The 15,720-nt window shown below is 47.3% G+C and overlaps 1 protein-coding gene across 2 annotated transcripts in view; it reads right to left on the bottom strand.

The window, feature by feature from the left end:
- The window catches only part of LOC127566681 (NACHT, LRR and PYD domains-containing protein 14-like), a 31,167-nt gene that overhangs the window by 15,287 nt on the left and 160 nt on the right, over positions 1-15,720 (bottom strand). For both annotated transcript variants that reach the window (XM_052009226.1, XM_052009227.1), the window contains exons 2-3: positions 4,987-5,512; positions 601-693 (exon numbers count right to left, since the gene is read on the bottom strand). In XM_052009226.1, coding sequence (XP_051865186.1) covers positions 601-661 — 61 coding nt within the window. In that variant the 5' untranslated portion in view covers positions 662-693; positions 4,987-5,512. The remainder of the gene's footprint in view (positions 1-600; positions 694-4,986; positions 5,513-15,720) is intronic.

The raw sequence follows: 15,720 nt of genomic DNA, 5'->3' as shown, positions 1-15,720 counted from the left end.
GGCCTTGTTCCCTGAGAAGACTGACTCTCTCATCGGCTCCAATATTCTTTAATAACCTTTTACAATTCCCCTTAAACCAGCTTCCCAAGGGAGTTTCATAGCCACTTAGACTGTCGTAATTTCTTTGTTCTCTCTATTATCCCCAATAAACTTCAATGGACTCACTCGACACCAATTTCTTATCACTGACATACACTTCCCCTTTCCTCATCAAACCTTCAATATCCGTTGTTAACCAAAATTCCTTAAACTTAACAACTTTGCTTCTTCTCCTTGCAGGAACTTGGTGACTCTGAACTCTGACAAGCTCGCTTTTCAACACGTCCCATTTCTCTGATGTTCATCCCCCTTTGGCAGCTTCTCCCATTGACTGTGTCAGACCTGCCCATTGCGACCGGTCCATTCCCAGTGACCTCCTGCTCCCCAATTCCTACCTCTACGACCATGAAAATGCCCACTGACAGAGATCTGTTAGAGAGATCGCTCCTACTGTGCTCTCCCCCCTCAGCCTATCCCCTCTTCCTTTGTGAGATCAGGTCCGGGAATCTAACCCGAACCCAATGTCAGGGTGTTTGCATTTTACATAATTCTCTCACTCACCCTTGTCGTCCCTTTTTGTTGTTGTCACTGGATCTTCTCCCCTGTGTGCACCTTCAGCCATAGTGATGACCGGTGTTCACAGATTCTGCCGCTCTGCAATGAACGGAACATCAATAGAATTATTAGACAATAATTCACATGGGGGGCGGCTGAAATATTGCATTATCAATGGGGTCGCACCTCGTCTTCTAACCCGCTGAGGGTTTGCATTATTTTCTGTGTTTTTCCAGGAGCTGAAATTTGACTCCGATGAACAAAAAGTGTCAAGTGGATGCAAAATATTTCGGACATCGCCAGATGATAAATGAATCACGTAAACGATGCTCTTCCAACCCCACCTCCGTTTGACACTTCTGTATTCAGGGGCAAGACCCATGCCAAACAACAGATCCCCAATGCCGCATTTCCACGTTCATTCAGCGTTGCGTCTGCTGCCTTCTCTTCACTCGCTCTCTCTGCTGAGCGGCAGTGACCAGAGAACAATCACATTGTGTGACATTTCCTGAGAGTCCAGGCCGGCTGTTACCCAGATAATGGAGGGAGGCTTTCGCCAAAGATAATCTAAATCAGAAATAACAAAATCACATGTCCCTGACCTTCAGTACGACAAAGATGAACCCTGAGAATTCAACGCCATCCTTATCCATGAAAGAGAAACTCCAAGATCCCGCAAAGAAAGTAATATAAAGCTGCAGTTGCTGCAAATCTGAAATAAAACAGGAGTTGTTTCCGGCCGAGGGGTCTCAGACCTGAACCGGTGTCTCTTCCCCTCTCTCCACGCACGCTGCCCAACCTGTTTCCACTATTTCCCGTTTTCATTTCAGATTCCCAGCACATCCGTGTTCGAGTATTCCATGGGTCACTGCCCTGACACCAACGACCACCGCCCGCAGATTGACGGGCTCGATCCCCATCCCAGCACCGACACAGAATTTAGAAAGTGTGTTTTGATTTAATTAAAATTACTTCTATATTTATAAAACCGAATTTACATTTGCTTTCCTCTGTCTGAACTAAACAAGAACAATAACGTATCACAAAGTGATAAATGGCAGAAGTAGATCCTTCAGCCCTTTGGAACATTAACAAGACCCTGCTTGAGCTTCTACCTTAGCATGATGTTTCTTCGCAGTCCTCACTTCCTCGGTCCCTTCAGTACCCAGAAGTCCATCAATCTCTGTTCAAAACGATCTCAGTCTACGAGCCCCAGGTCGCCTGTGGCAGTGAATTCCCAACGTTCACCACACTCTTCACAAACACATTTCTCCTCATCTCTCTCCTAAGTAGCCCTTTCCTTTTACCCTGACGGTGACACTCAGATCTGGACTCATCCAACCTGTGGAACCCGTTCATAATGTTGTACATCTCAATGAGTTCACTTACCTGTCCTCGAAATGAGAGACTGACACCATCATACCTCAGGTGACAAACCAACATGGTAAATCTGCATTGCACTCTCTGCAAAAGTACAATGCAACTTCTTTTTGACACGCTGACCAACATTTTGCAGAATATTCCAAATGTAGTCTCAATAACACCCTAAATAATTGTGATAAGTCATCTTTACTCTTCAGCACATATTCACCATGGATTTCTTCTCCAAAAGTGAATGACCACACGATTTTCCCAAAAGGGACTCCAACTGACTCGAGCTTTTCACTCATTCAGTTGCCTATATTCTGCAGTACTCCTTCTCTTTGAGTTTACTATCAGTAACGACCGTGGAACTGTTGCATTTGGTTCCCTCAGCCACAATGTTGATACAGATTGGAAACAACTAGGGTCCATACCTTGTCCCCTGCTTTATCTCACTGGTACATCCAAGGAGGATCTATTTATTCCTTCTCTTCAGATATAAGAACACAACAGATGCAAGACAGTAACAGGCCACACAGCCCTGCAGCCCGCACTACCACTCGAAGCTTGCGTATCCAAGCTTGCCCCCAACACTGCTTCATCACTACTTGACCTCCATTGCATTTCAAACATCTGTCAACTTCAGCTTTGATATAATCAATTCCCCTGTCTCCACACAAAGATTATGACCCTCAGGGAAAAAGTGTTCATTGTCGTTGGAACTGCTAATTAGTGTCAGTCACAGAATAATACAGTATGGAAACAGGCACTTCGGTCCAACTGGATCATGTTCAGTTCCCCATCCTTATTTTTAAATTCAGGAGTTACATTTGCTATTTTGCACTTGGTATTGGTATTGGTAGGTATAGTCAAAAACTTGTCTTGTTCGTACAGATTAATTGATTAGACAGTTCATTGAGGCAGTACAGGCTAAAACAATCACAATCACAGGGAAGTGCATTGCAAGTAGACAGTGAGGTGCGAAGTCAAACGAGGTAGATTGTGAGGTCAAGAGTCCATCTCAGCGGACAGGGGACCTTTCAGTAGTCTTATCACCGTGGGATAGAAGCTATCCTTGATCCTAGTGGTACGTGCCATCAGGCTCCTGTACCTCCTGCCTGATGGGAGAGGAGAGAAGACAGAATGACCCGGTTGGGTGGGGTCTTTGATTATATTGGCTGCTTCACCAAGGCAGCGAGAGGTTTTGACGGAGTCCATGGAGTCTTTCACGGATGCAGACTGTTTGGAAAAGGTGTACCCAACACATCTACCGTCTGACCAGCCACTTCTGTTAAGACCTGTAACACAGTCTATCAGAAACCAGTGAGCTGTCACGACAGCTCCCACAACGTCTCAGTCCTAACTCCCTACTGATGGTAATGTTCTTGAGTTCTCTCCTCCCTTCCAGCCTGTTTTTGTGATGTTCCCCGTGGTCTCTGAGTAGAGAACCTCCTGTTTAATACATCCGCCACCGCTGTGTTCTCTAAGTTAACTTCCCAGTCTCATGATCTCGATCCTCGGCTCTTTAATTATCGACAGACGTTTCCTTAACTATCTACAGACGGACCAAGGGTGTTTCTTTCTGACCGGCCTGTTGTTATTGGGAGGTTGATTCACAACGCCCAGGATTCCAGCAGGACCATTCCGACAAGATTGTTATTTAATGTGAACTCCGTCCTACAGTGCAGTTCCTGAAAGGAACGACATCCTAGCCCACCCACTGATATCCCACAACTTCTCACCTCCACAACATAGATTTCAGATCCGAATCTGCAGACCTGGTTTACACCGAGTTCATCACATAAGCCCATCCGCACAGGATGAGGTAATTAGCCCGACCACATACATCTGGCCCCATCCATCAGACATTGCCCCACCACCCAGATGCATTCCTCCCCTGACGGAGAGTTTGAGACCGCGGCGCCTGGAGGAGGAATGTGTCGAAACTGCCGGTGGAACATGATGTCCGGGAACCAGGAGGCAGAAGGTCTACCAAGGCTGCTCTCCTTTCTTCTCACTGTTTGTCCCTCCCTCCCTCACTCTCCTCGGTGTTCCTCCGCCCTCTCCTTCTTATAGGTCTCCCTCCGTTCCTCGCCCCTACAAAACCACCCTCACCATAGCTCCCCTTTTCCCCAAGCCCCTTCTCTCCAGCAATCCCTCCATCCGACCAAAGCACCAAGCCCGAATCTACCCACCTAGCTCCCGCACTCACACGGAGCTCCCTACCTCCTGGATCTTCCCCACTCCCACTTGGTGAGTGAACACCACCAAACCCACGATGAGGAAGAGCTTCCCCCACACGCCCCTGTGAGGGAGGGAGGGAGAGCCCTGCCTGAGTTTCCCCCACATCTGGCGTCTGTACATGACCCACAGCGCCGGGGGCAGTGAAAGGGGCTCCGTAATGACACCAGGAGGTTCCGGGGCCACGGGGATCCTTCCTCCGGGAGGGCTGAGCCGTCTCATCCTTCCTCAGAAATCAGACAACCCATGGACTCCGGACGCATGAAGCGGATTCCCCTATCGTCGGGCAACTGGGACAGCGACGGCGCTGACACTTGCTGAAGGGAAATGGAAATAAAATCGCCCGACATTTGACCGGGAGTCTGGACGGGAGGGAGACAGGTCTCGGTTAGTCCTCTCACACTATTAGTCCAGCTTTTTGATTGGCATCTCCGTGCACCAATAGGAGCTCACGGACATTCTGTTTACCCGCTTCCGCGGGAGTCCAGCAGCCCGTTAGTGAAGTCACGTAAAGGAGAGAGAGCGTGGTGGCGGAAGGCTAATGACTGACTTATTCGTCTGGCCCCGACTGCCCCTCCCCATCTCACAGCTTCCGTCAGTTCGGACCGCGGCCCCAGGGACCCAGGTCCATGTCCAGCCCGGACTGAAGTTGCAAGCAAATAGTTTTCGTTGAGTTCAACCTAAACTCTCTTCAGCCCACCCTTGATCAGCATTTTCTTCCAGCGTCACCATATTGGCTCCAGCTAACTTATCCCTGCTCCTTCCATTAATGTGTCCGGAAACACTCACCATGGGGAACGTCGTCCTGAGAGCCCAAGGCAGAGGCCCCTCCCTCTCCCGACTCCCAGATTGGGAGCCGGAGCCGCGCTCTCTCCTGTCCCGCAGACGATCGGTCGCCGAATCCCTTCAACTGAAGTCAGCAACAAAAAACAAATGACGAAGAGACTTCGCAGTGCAACAGAGGAAGGACGGTGTGCGCATGCGCCTCTGACTCGTCCGTGGATCGAAGTAAAAGCTTAGTCCAAGTGGTGTTTATTGTCATATGCACAAGTACAAGTGTGTACGGTGCAAGGATAAACTTACTTGCAGCAGCATCACAGGCACATAGCATGAGAGGCTCAACATTCAGAAGGAAAACATAACTTACGCAAGAAAGATCACAATTAGGGCAAAAACTGACAAAGTCCATTGTCGTGCAAGTGGTTGCAGTGTTGCTGACCTGAGGTGGTGCTCAGGGTCGTGCAGGTTATTTCACGAAGCGGATGGTTGAAGGGAAGTTGCTGATCCCGAACCTGGAGCTGTGGGACTTCAGATCCTGAAAATCCCAAATAAAAAATTAAGGAGAATCAGAATGGGGCTTATTATCACTGACTGAAGTGTCGTGAAACTTGTTCTGCAGCAGAAGGACAGTGCAAAGATATAAACATGAAGCATACAAACACATTGATTTAATCAAAATCACATTCAGATTTATAAAAGCTACTTTCCCTTTGCATGCACTGAATACTACTACACAGGAACAGGCCCTTCAGCCCACATTTTCCCTGCCGACCACCATGCCAATCGAGCTGAACCCACCTCCCTACTCGTGATTCAAATCCCTCCGAAATCTGCCTGTTCGTCTGCTTAAATCCATCTTAAATTTCGCTGGTGCATCTGCTTCTCCCACCTCTCCTGGCAGCACATTCCATGAACCTACCCCTATCTGTGCAAACAAAATCTGTCCTCACATCGCTGGTAAACTTCCCCACCTCTCACCTTATAGCTATACCCGCCCGTATTTAACATTCCCCGCATGGGGAAAAGGACACTGCCTCTCCATCTATATCAAAGTCTCCCTTAATTTGAGTTAAGGATTTGGGACATAATGTTACAGTGGTACAAATCAATGGCTATGCCAGACTTGGGCTACTGTGCGCAGTTCTGCTCGGCGCACTATCGGAAGGATGTGATTGAGGTGGAGATTCACCATGCTGTTTACTGGGCTGGAAAGCTTCCGTTATAAAGGAGAAACTCAATAAGCTGAAACAGTTTTCCTTCATGGGGAGCATAGGTAAGTTGGATGGTCAACGTCATGTTCCCTGGGTTAGGGATCCTAAAACCAGAGGGCAGTTATTTAAGCTGAGGGAGCGGGGGGGGGGGGGGGGGGGAAGAATTACAGGGAATCTGAAAGGGAAGATCTCCCTCACAGTGCTGAGTACATGGAACAAGCAGAGGAGGTGATAGTGGTGGGTAAAATAACAACACTTGTTAGACATTTACACAAGTACATGTATAAGAAACGTTCGGAGGGTTACGGGCAAAATGCAAATAAATGTGTTTAGTGTCGATAGGGATCTTGGTCAGGATGGATGAGAAAGGCAAAAGGCCCTGCTTCTGTTCTGTACATCTCCATGAATCTGTGCCTCTTATAATGTTATACACTTCTGGCAGGTCCCCCCTCCCCCCCTCAGTCACCGACACTCCAGGGAAAACAGTCCAAGTGTGTCCAACCTCTCATTGCCAATGCACTCCAATCCTGGGCGCTGAGCAGGGGAATTGGGATGTCACGTTACGGATATACAGGTCGTTGGTTAGGCCGCAATTGTAAGATGGTGTGGATTAGTGCTCGTCATACTGCAGAACACACAATAGTACAGGAGCAAGCTATTCGACCTATGATATCTGTACCGACCATGATGCCAATTTACATTAACCCCATCTTCATGCACAAGGTCCGTATCCTTGCATTCTTTTTTCACGTGTCTGTCTAAATGCCTCTCAAACCCCACTCTACGATGTACTTCCACATCCCCGGCAGTGCGCTCCAGGCGCACACCATTCTCTGTGTAGTAGAAACTTGTCCCGCAAATCTCATTTGAACCTTTCCCCTCTCACCTGAAACCGAGGCCTTCCAATATTTTTATATTTCTTCCCTGTAGAAAAAGACCATCTAACCGATCAAGGCCCCTCATTAGTTTAGGAACGTGTCAAATTTCTCCTCAGTATCCGGTGCTACAGAGTAAACACTTGAAGATTGTCCAACTTCTCCTTTTAGCTCATACCCTCTAGTACTCTCTAATCGAGGCAAAGTCCTGGTGAACCCCTTCTGCACCCTCTCTAACCCCTCTCGTAGGGCGACCAGAACATCACACAATAAACCAAATGTCGCCAAACAAATGTTTTCTCCAGCTGCAATCGGACTGAGCAACATTTTTGCTCAATACTCCGATCGAAGAAGCCAGACATGTCATACGCCTCTTTCACCACCCCATCCTCTTGGGTTGCCACTTTTAGAGAGCTGTGGATTTGCACCCAAAGATACCTCTGTGAATCAATGCTCACAAGGTCCTGCCATTTAATGTACACATTCCTCTTGCATTTGGCCTCTCAAAGTGCATCACGTCGCACTTGTCTGGATTAATCTCCATCTGCCATTTCTTCACCCATATTTCCAACTGATATATATCCTTTAAAATCCCCCTCGTTGTCCACATTTTGTGTCAAAAGAAAACTTACTGGTGAAATCACCAATATTTCCATCCAAATAATTAAATGTTGTTTTCAACAGTTTTCCCAGCACTGATCCTAGCTGTACACGACCGATCACAGACCTCCAGTCCGATAAATACCTCCCGACCACAACTGCCCTCTATGACCAAGCCGATTTTATACCCCTCCTCCCAAGTCACCGTGGATCCTATGTGACTTGATCAGCCTCCCATGTGGGACTGTCAAATACTTTACTCAGGACCACGTAGCCAAGATCCACTGCCCTACCCTCATCTTTCATCCTCGACACTCCCACCAAAAATACACTATCGTATTTGAGAGGCAGCATCCACCCACATAAAGCTTGGATTAGTGAGTATCAGCTATACGGAGAGGTTTGACAAACTGGGTGTTTTCTCCAGAACGTCAGAGTCTGAGGGGAGACCTATGAGAAGTATTAAAGGCAAAAACAGGATAGATGAATCATAATAAATCCACTCTTCATCAAAACGCGGATATATCCTGTCTGAAAGATTATTCGCCAATAATGTGCGGACCACTGATGCAAGTTTTACTGGCCTATAATTTTCTGGATATTCCCCGTTGACCTTAAACACAACAAATAACATTCTCTGGTCTTCTCGGACGTCTCCTGTTGCTAAGTGCGTACAATGATCTATCTCACGGCCCCAGCGATCTCCGCTCACTCCTTCCTCAGTATCCGTTGATAGATTCCATCATGGCATCAGGAATTATCCACATTAATGTCTCTGTACACACCCAACATCACCTCTTCAATATTGACGTGCCTTAGAATATCAACACATCTTTTTTTTTCTTTACACATTCACGGGGAGTGAACTTCTTTGGTAAATATCAGATTGCTGTGCAGACGTTGAAGAGGCATTTAGACGGAGGCATGAACAGGCATGGAATAAGGGGATGAGGACCATATGCAGGCAGATGGTATTCGGTAATATTGCAGCAGATATGATGGACAGAAAGACCTGTTCCTGTGCTGCACTGTTCTAGCATGTTTTATAATTTGCTGGGCACAGTTGTCTGTCCTGTTTTCTGCAAATGACAAGAAGTATATCATGCAAAATGAAACATGAAAATACTGAAAACTAAAAATGCAACCAACGACACTGTCATCAAGTTCTTCATCAAAGCTGGGACTCTCCGGAGATGCTGCCCGACTTGCTGACCGTTTCCAATACTTTGTTTTTTTTTACTTTTTCTGATTTCCAGCATATGCACTTCTTTGCGCTTCGATCAGCAAAAAACTATTAATTGACTGCAAAACGCTTTGGAGATCCTCAAATGTTCAGCAGCTCACCAAATGGAGGTGGTCTCTGTGTAAAACTAACTGAAAACAGAAGCAACTAATTCATCACATGCCTGAGTTTCATTTTGACAAGGTTGAATGCAGAACAGGTCCTTTCTAACTGCTGAGCAGCGGTTTCAATGTTCGCTTTTGCCCTATCTCTCAGCCTTCGTGAACTGTAAATACACAGTCAGTTGCGGATTTACAGAATATCGTACAGCGTCTTATCCGCAGAAGCACATCAGTAAAATAGAAACATTACTGGAGATATGTCTGTTCCAGTCGTCCCGTTTGTGGGCAGTTAAAGAACGCACGACCGAAGTTACCATCCAAGTTTCCTTTTTCGTCCAGATAAATCCTTAAATGTGTGTTTATCCAAATGATTTCATAGTAAAGCAAAATGAATCATTTGGCCACTTTGCACTAGCCACACCCGGCACATCTCCCCCACACATATTAGGGGAGCAATGGGGATGAACAGTCGACACCCTGGTCCATTAAAATCCATCAAATACATGAATGATTCCGCATAGAAGGATGGTGGCATGATTGGCAGGTTTGCAAATGACATCTAAATTGGTGGTAGCGCGGACAGCGAAAATGGCTGCACGAGATTGTAACAGGGTGTCGATCAAATGGTAACGTTGACAAGGGAGTGACTGATGGAAGTTAACTCCGACAAGTGTGAATGATGCAGGTAGGGAGGTTACATCGGGATATAACACTGTACTCCAGGGTACCGCTGTTCATTCACACTCCCCTCGGCCCTGCCATCATTGTGTATGCTCTATCCTGCAGCTATATAGGTCCCTGGTCAGACCCCACTTGGACTACTGTGTTCAGTTCTGGTCGCCGCACTACAGGAAGGAGGTAGAAGCCACCGAAAGGGTACATAGGAGATTTACTAGGATGCTGCCTGGAATGCGGAGCATGCCTTATGAAAGTAGGTTGAGGGAACTCTGACTTTTCTCCTTGGAGCGATGGAGGATGAGGGGGACCTGATAGAGGTGTATACGATGATGAGAGGTATTGATAGGGTAGATAGTCAGTGGCTTTTCCCCAGGGCTGAATTGGTGGCCACAAGAGGACACAGGTTTAAGGTGCTGGGCAGTAGGTATAGAGGAGATGTCAGGGGTAAGTTTTTTTACCCAGAGCGTGGTGAGTGCGTGGAATGGGCTGCCGGAAACGGTGGTGGAGGCGGATAGGATAGGGTCTTTTAAGGGACTGTTGGATAGGTAAATGTAGCTGAGTAAAATAGAGGGCTATGGGTAAGCCTAGTAATTTCTAGGGTAGGGGCATGTTCGGCACAGCTTTGTGGGCCGTTGGGCCTGAATTGTGCTGTAGTTTTTTCTATGTTTCTGTGATTCTACATGGATGCCTGACATTGGTGATAGAACTGGACAGGGTGGTGAAGGTGGTGAAAGGCACGTTTCCCTTCATAGCTCGCGGTACTGAGTGCAAGAGTCAGGGCACCATGCACGATTGTACAGGACGGTGGTCAGGCCACACTTGGAGTATTGTGTGTAGTTCTGGTTGTGATTAAGCTGGTAAGGGTGAAGAAATGATCCACAGCAACGTTGTCTGGACTGGAGAACTTGACCTATAAGGAGAGAATGGATAGACTAGAACCGTTTACCCTGGAGGCTGAGGGGTGACCTTACGAATGTTTATGAAATTATATGGATCATTTGGAGGAGCTCAGTTTGTTCTCCTCAAAATGTAGGTACATGAATAAGTAAGGTTTAGAGGGATTTGGCCCGAAAGCGGGAAAATGGGACTGGCTAACACAGGCATCTTGGTCAGCGTGGACGAGTTGGACCGAAGGGCATGTATCCATGCTGTATGACTTCATGAATCTATGAACCAGTGGTGGCAATTTGAGAGTATACAAGCTGTACGGAGCAGGCCTGGGTGTCCTCAGCATTGACTCCACCCTGGGACATCATTTCGGCACCAGCATTGCTGAGTAACATTCACTCCACGCACGTTTCAGGCAATAACCATCCCCAACGTAGTGGCCACACGCACTGATGATAAACAGTAATATTGTTATCACTAAATTGTTCAGCATCCACACCCCGGAGGGTGACATTGTCTGGAAACTGAACTGAACTCACCCCATCAATAATGCTGATACAAGTGAGGTATCCCACAGTGAGAAACTCACCACCTAACATCCCAAACAATTCCCACCCTCCACAAAGCAGAAGTCAGGACTCTGCTGGAATTGTCTCTCTGCGGCCTGGAGACCAGCTTCAATAACCCTCAAAGTTCGACACCGCCCAGGGCAAGGCAGCACACCTGATTGGCAGTCCGTCAACTACCGCGATAATTTCTGGATTAGTGATCAGTAACTCGTGAACGCCACAGGGATCATTGCTGGGCTCAGCTATTACCAACCTACAATAATGGTTGAGAGGAAGGGATCGAGGGTAATGTGGCCATCTTCGCTAATGATTTGGGGGGGGGGGGGAAGGGGGTGTCATCAAAATGTGGGGAGGAAAGAAAGAACTTGCAATAGGACAGAGGGAGGTTCCATGAGAGGGAAGAAGTTGGCAAATGGAGTATAAAATGACAAAGCTCAGGTTGTCAACTGTGGAATGAAAGATGGAAAATCAAATTATTGTTCAACTGGAGTGACCCTGGGGGAATATGTAGATTAGAACAATGCACAAAGACCAGTACGGCACAGGAACACGCCCCTCAGCCCACCGTGTTGTGCAAAGACTCATTAAACTAGTTAATCAATGCCGAACTACTCCAAACCCTTTTGACTGAACAATGTCCACAGTTCTCCATCCCCTGCACATGCCTGTGTCTATCGAAGAGACTCTTAAACACCTCTGTCCTGTTTACCTTCACCGCCGCCCTTGGCAGCATATTCCAGGCACCAACCACTATGTAAGATAATTGCCCTACACACCGCCTTTCAAATTATTCCCCCTCACCTGAAATGCACGCCCTCTAATATCAGATGTTTGTACCCTGGGAAAAAGACCAGCCTCTCATGATCTTATGAACTTTTATCAGCTCTCTCCTCAGCCTCTGCATCTCCAGAGAAAACAACCCAAATTTGTACAATCTTTCCTCATGGCAGCCGCCCTCTATTCTAGGCAGCCTCCTAGTAAACATCTTATGCATCCTCTCTAGAGACTCCACATCCTTCCTGTGAAGCGGCGACGAAAATAGAATGCCATAATCCAGATGCGGCCGAAATGGAGTTTTCTAAATCTTCAATACATCTTCCCCACTCTTGAACTGATACGCAAATTGGGACGGGCATGTCTTATGAAAATAGACACTTAATTATCTCTACCTTAATTGATTAACCCTCCTCTAACACCTCCTCTGCAGCTCGTTCCATATACCCGCCACCCTTCCCCTTCATCTTCCCCTTCAGTTCCTCTTTAAATAATTCCGCTCTAACCTGAAACAAGAGGACTGAGGTTTTAAACTCCATAACCAGGGGAAAAAACTGTGACCATCCACCTTATCTACGCTGCTTGTAATTTTATCAACCTCTATGTGGTCACCACTCGGCTTCCTTCACTCCAGAGAAAACAGTCCAAGCGGACCGGGTTTCTTTTTCTAACTCAAAGTCTCCAGTCCTGTAAATATCTCGGCTAATCTCGACCTTAATCACATCAGAACGACGAAGAGAAGGTATGAGTTGGATCTGGCAACTAAGGTTAAGGGAAATCCCAAGACAAGCCAGGAAACCAGAGACAGGACAGCCTGACAACGGTAGTGGGGAAATCTCCGGACGTAATTCTGAGGGACGGGGTCCACTAGCATTTGGATAGGCAAAGTCTGATTCGGAGGAGTGAGCGTGGCTTTGAGCATGGGAAGTTATGCTGCACGAACCTTGTAGAGTTTTTTTTTTGAAGAAGTAACCAGAAAGGTAGATGAGGGTAGGGCAGTGTATGTTGTATATTTGGACTTTAGTTTGGCCTTTGACAACGTCCAGCATGGTAGGCTGGTCTGGAAGGTTACGTCCCATGGAATATAGGGAGAGCCAGTGAAATGGTTTCAAAATTGGCTCGGAAATAAGATGCAGAGCATGGTGGTCGAAGTGGAGGAATAGAGGCCTGTGAATCGTGGTGTGCCGCGGGGGTCACTGTTGGGATCGTTGTCGCCTTATTGTTCGTCATTTATATCAATGATTTGGATACGAATGCACCAGGTTTGATCGATCAGTAAGCTTGCGGATGACTCGAAACTAAGAGGTGTTGTTGAAAACGAAGAAGGTGTTCGTCAACTACGGGGGTGGGGTGGGGGGGGAGGGTGTAAAGACAAGTTCAGGAAGTGGGCCGAGGTGTGGTAAATTGATTTCAATACAGATACGTGTGAGGTGATGAACTTTGGAAGGTGAAACCAGCGCATGACTTATACTATGAAAGGTAGGGCACTAGGGAGTGTAATGAAAAAGGCGTTTAGCACGCTGGCCTTTATCAGGCATGGCATTGACTATTGGGGTTGGAACATTTTGTTGCAGTTATATCAGTGGTTGGTGAGGCCGAACTTGGAGCACTATGTACGGTTTTGGTCAACCTGTTATAGGAACGTCATGGTCAAACTGGTGAGCGCAGAAAAGATTTACTAGAATGTCGCCAGGACTAGAGGGCCTGAGGTACCGGGAGAGGTTGGACAGGCTAGGTCTTTATTCCTCGGAAAGTAGGGGAAAGTAGGCGACCTTATTGAAGTGTTTAAAATTATGAGAGACACAGATAAGGTCGATATTAACAGTCTCCTTTCAGGATTCGGGGCGTCCAAATCTAGGGGGCTTAGATTTAGGGTGAGAGGGAAAGATTTAAAAGGGACCTTTTCATGCAGAGGGTAGTGAGTATGTGTAATGAGCTGCCAGAGGAAGTGGACAAGGGAAGTACCTTGTGCATTCTATCTTGGACAGATACATGGAGGGGCGGGGCCTGGAAGGATATGGCAGAACGCAGGAAATTGAGACCAGCAGGGGGTGGGGAGGTCACCATGGTCAACACGGACTGGTTGGGCTGAGGGGTCTTCATCAGTGCTGTGTTGCTCGATGACTCTATGACACTAAATATGTGTCCTCTTCTGTCAGGTATTTCTACCCCGGGGTATTTTTTCCGCCTGTCTACCCGATCAATGGCTCTTTCAATTTTATAAACCTTTATCTGGCTTCCTCTCCGCCCCCGCCCCTCCAGAGTAAACAATGTTAGTTTGTGTTTTAAATATGGCGGAGTGGAAAGGGTTAATTTTTAAAATCATGACTAATCTCAAAGTAACTTGTTTTTCCGCTTTCCAGTTCTATCTGGTTCGTGACTTTCTCTGTTGCCAAGGTAACACTGACTGATCTGCACTGAGTTACAAACATAGTAACCGCAGTCCGGTCATGAGCCTCAGCACACAGAGGGCAGCCTCATGAACAGATGCAACATTTGAGTTTCCTTCCAGAATTACGTCGAGGTTTAAAAATTCCTTGAGTATCTGATAGTGCAACTGAGCAGAGTAGTGCACTCGACCCCCTCTACTGCCAGGGTGAGGCTCAACATAAAGGAGAGGAACAGCGCCTCACATTCCCCTGGGTAGTATGCAACCCGACTGCATGAACATCTCCGCCTCGCTGTCAATCACCGCAGGCGCACCTCAAGAATGCGTGCTGAGCCTACTGCTCTACTCTCTCTACATTCATGACTGCGGGGCAAGGCACACGATAAATTCGCCGATGACACCACTGTTGTTGGTGGAATCTCAGATGGCGATGGATAGGCATAGAGGAATGAGGTAAATTGGCTGGATTAGTGGTGTCACTAAAAGAAAAGGAGCTTCACCACATATTTCAGTGATAATAAACCTGATTCTGATTGTGAATTCTCCAACTTCAGGTATCCTGCTCCCACTCTGCCCCTTTTCTCTCTCCTCCTGATCTCCCCAGTTCCTCCTGCACCCATCCCAGCCCCATCACCCTGTTTCTTCCCCCTCCTCCACCCATCTGCCCATCAGCCCCACACTCCTCCTACTGGGTCCCCTCCACTCCCCAGTTCCCAACTGCCCTCGCCACCTCCCCTTTTCCCTTCTCTCTCTCTCTCATTTCCCCTTCTACTCCTCCCTTTCTCCATTCCCCCCTCACAACCCCTCCCTATCGCTCCCGCTGCCCGCCCACCCCATCGCGCACCTCCCCCTTTCCCTCCCTCTCCCACACCCACCTGCCCCTCCTCCCAATATTACCATCTGGGAGAAGGTGCGGAAGCCTGAAGAACCACATTTAATGATTCAGAAACAGCTTCTCCTCCTCCGCCCAGATCCATTAAATTGTAAACACTACCTTTTTTGCTGTGTTCTTTACTGTTTTTGTATTTCATGGTAATTTTATGCTTTTGTGCTGTGGCGCTGCAGCAAAAAAAAATTTACATCATTTCTGTCGGTAACAATAAATCTCCTTATTTCCGCTTCTGTGTTTCTATCAGATCTGCAGTACCAGAAGCCTGAAATCCCTCACCATCGAGTTCAGGAACAGTTACTTCCCTTCTACCATTCGGGTCTTGAACCAACCGGCACAACCCGAATCACTCCCTCAGTACAGCAACACTGGGACCACATTGGACGACAATGGACTTTGTCAGTTTTTGTTCTAATTGTGAACGTTCGTGCATAATTTACGTTCATGCTTTCGTTGGGAATGTTTTGTCTCTCATGCTACGATACTGCAACAAGTAAGTTGATCATATTCCCCGATCCTACATGTC

This window comes from Pristis pectinata, chromosome 44 (assembly GCF_009764475.1).
Source record: "Pristis pectinata isolate sPriPec2 chromosome 44, sPriPec2.1.pri, whole genome shotgun sequence".
NCBI lineage: Eukaryota > Metazoa > Chordata > Chondrichthyes > Rhinopristiformes > Pristidae > Pristis > Pristis pectinata.
Note: the sequence above shows the minus strand (reverse complement) of the source record. Positions and strands in the feature narration are given on the sequence as shown.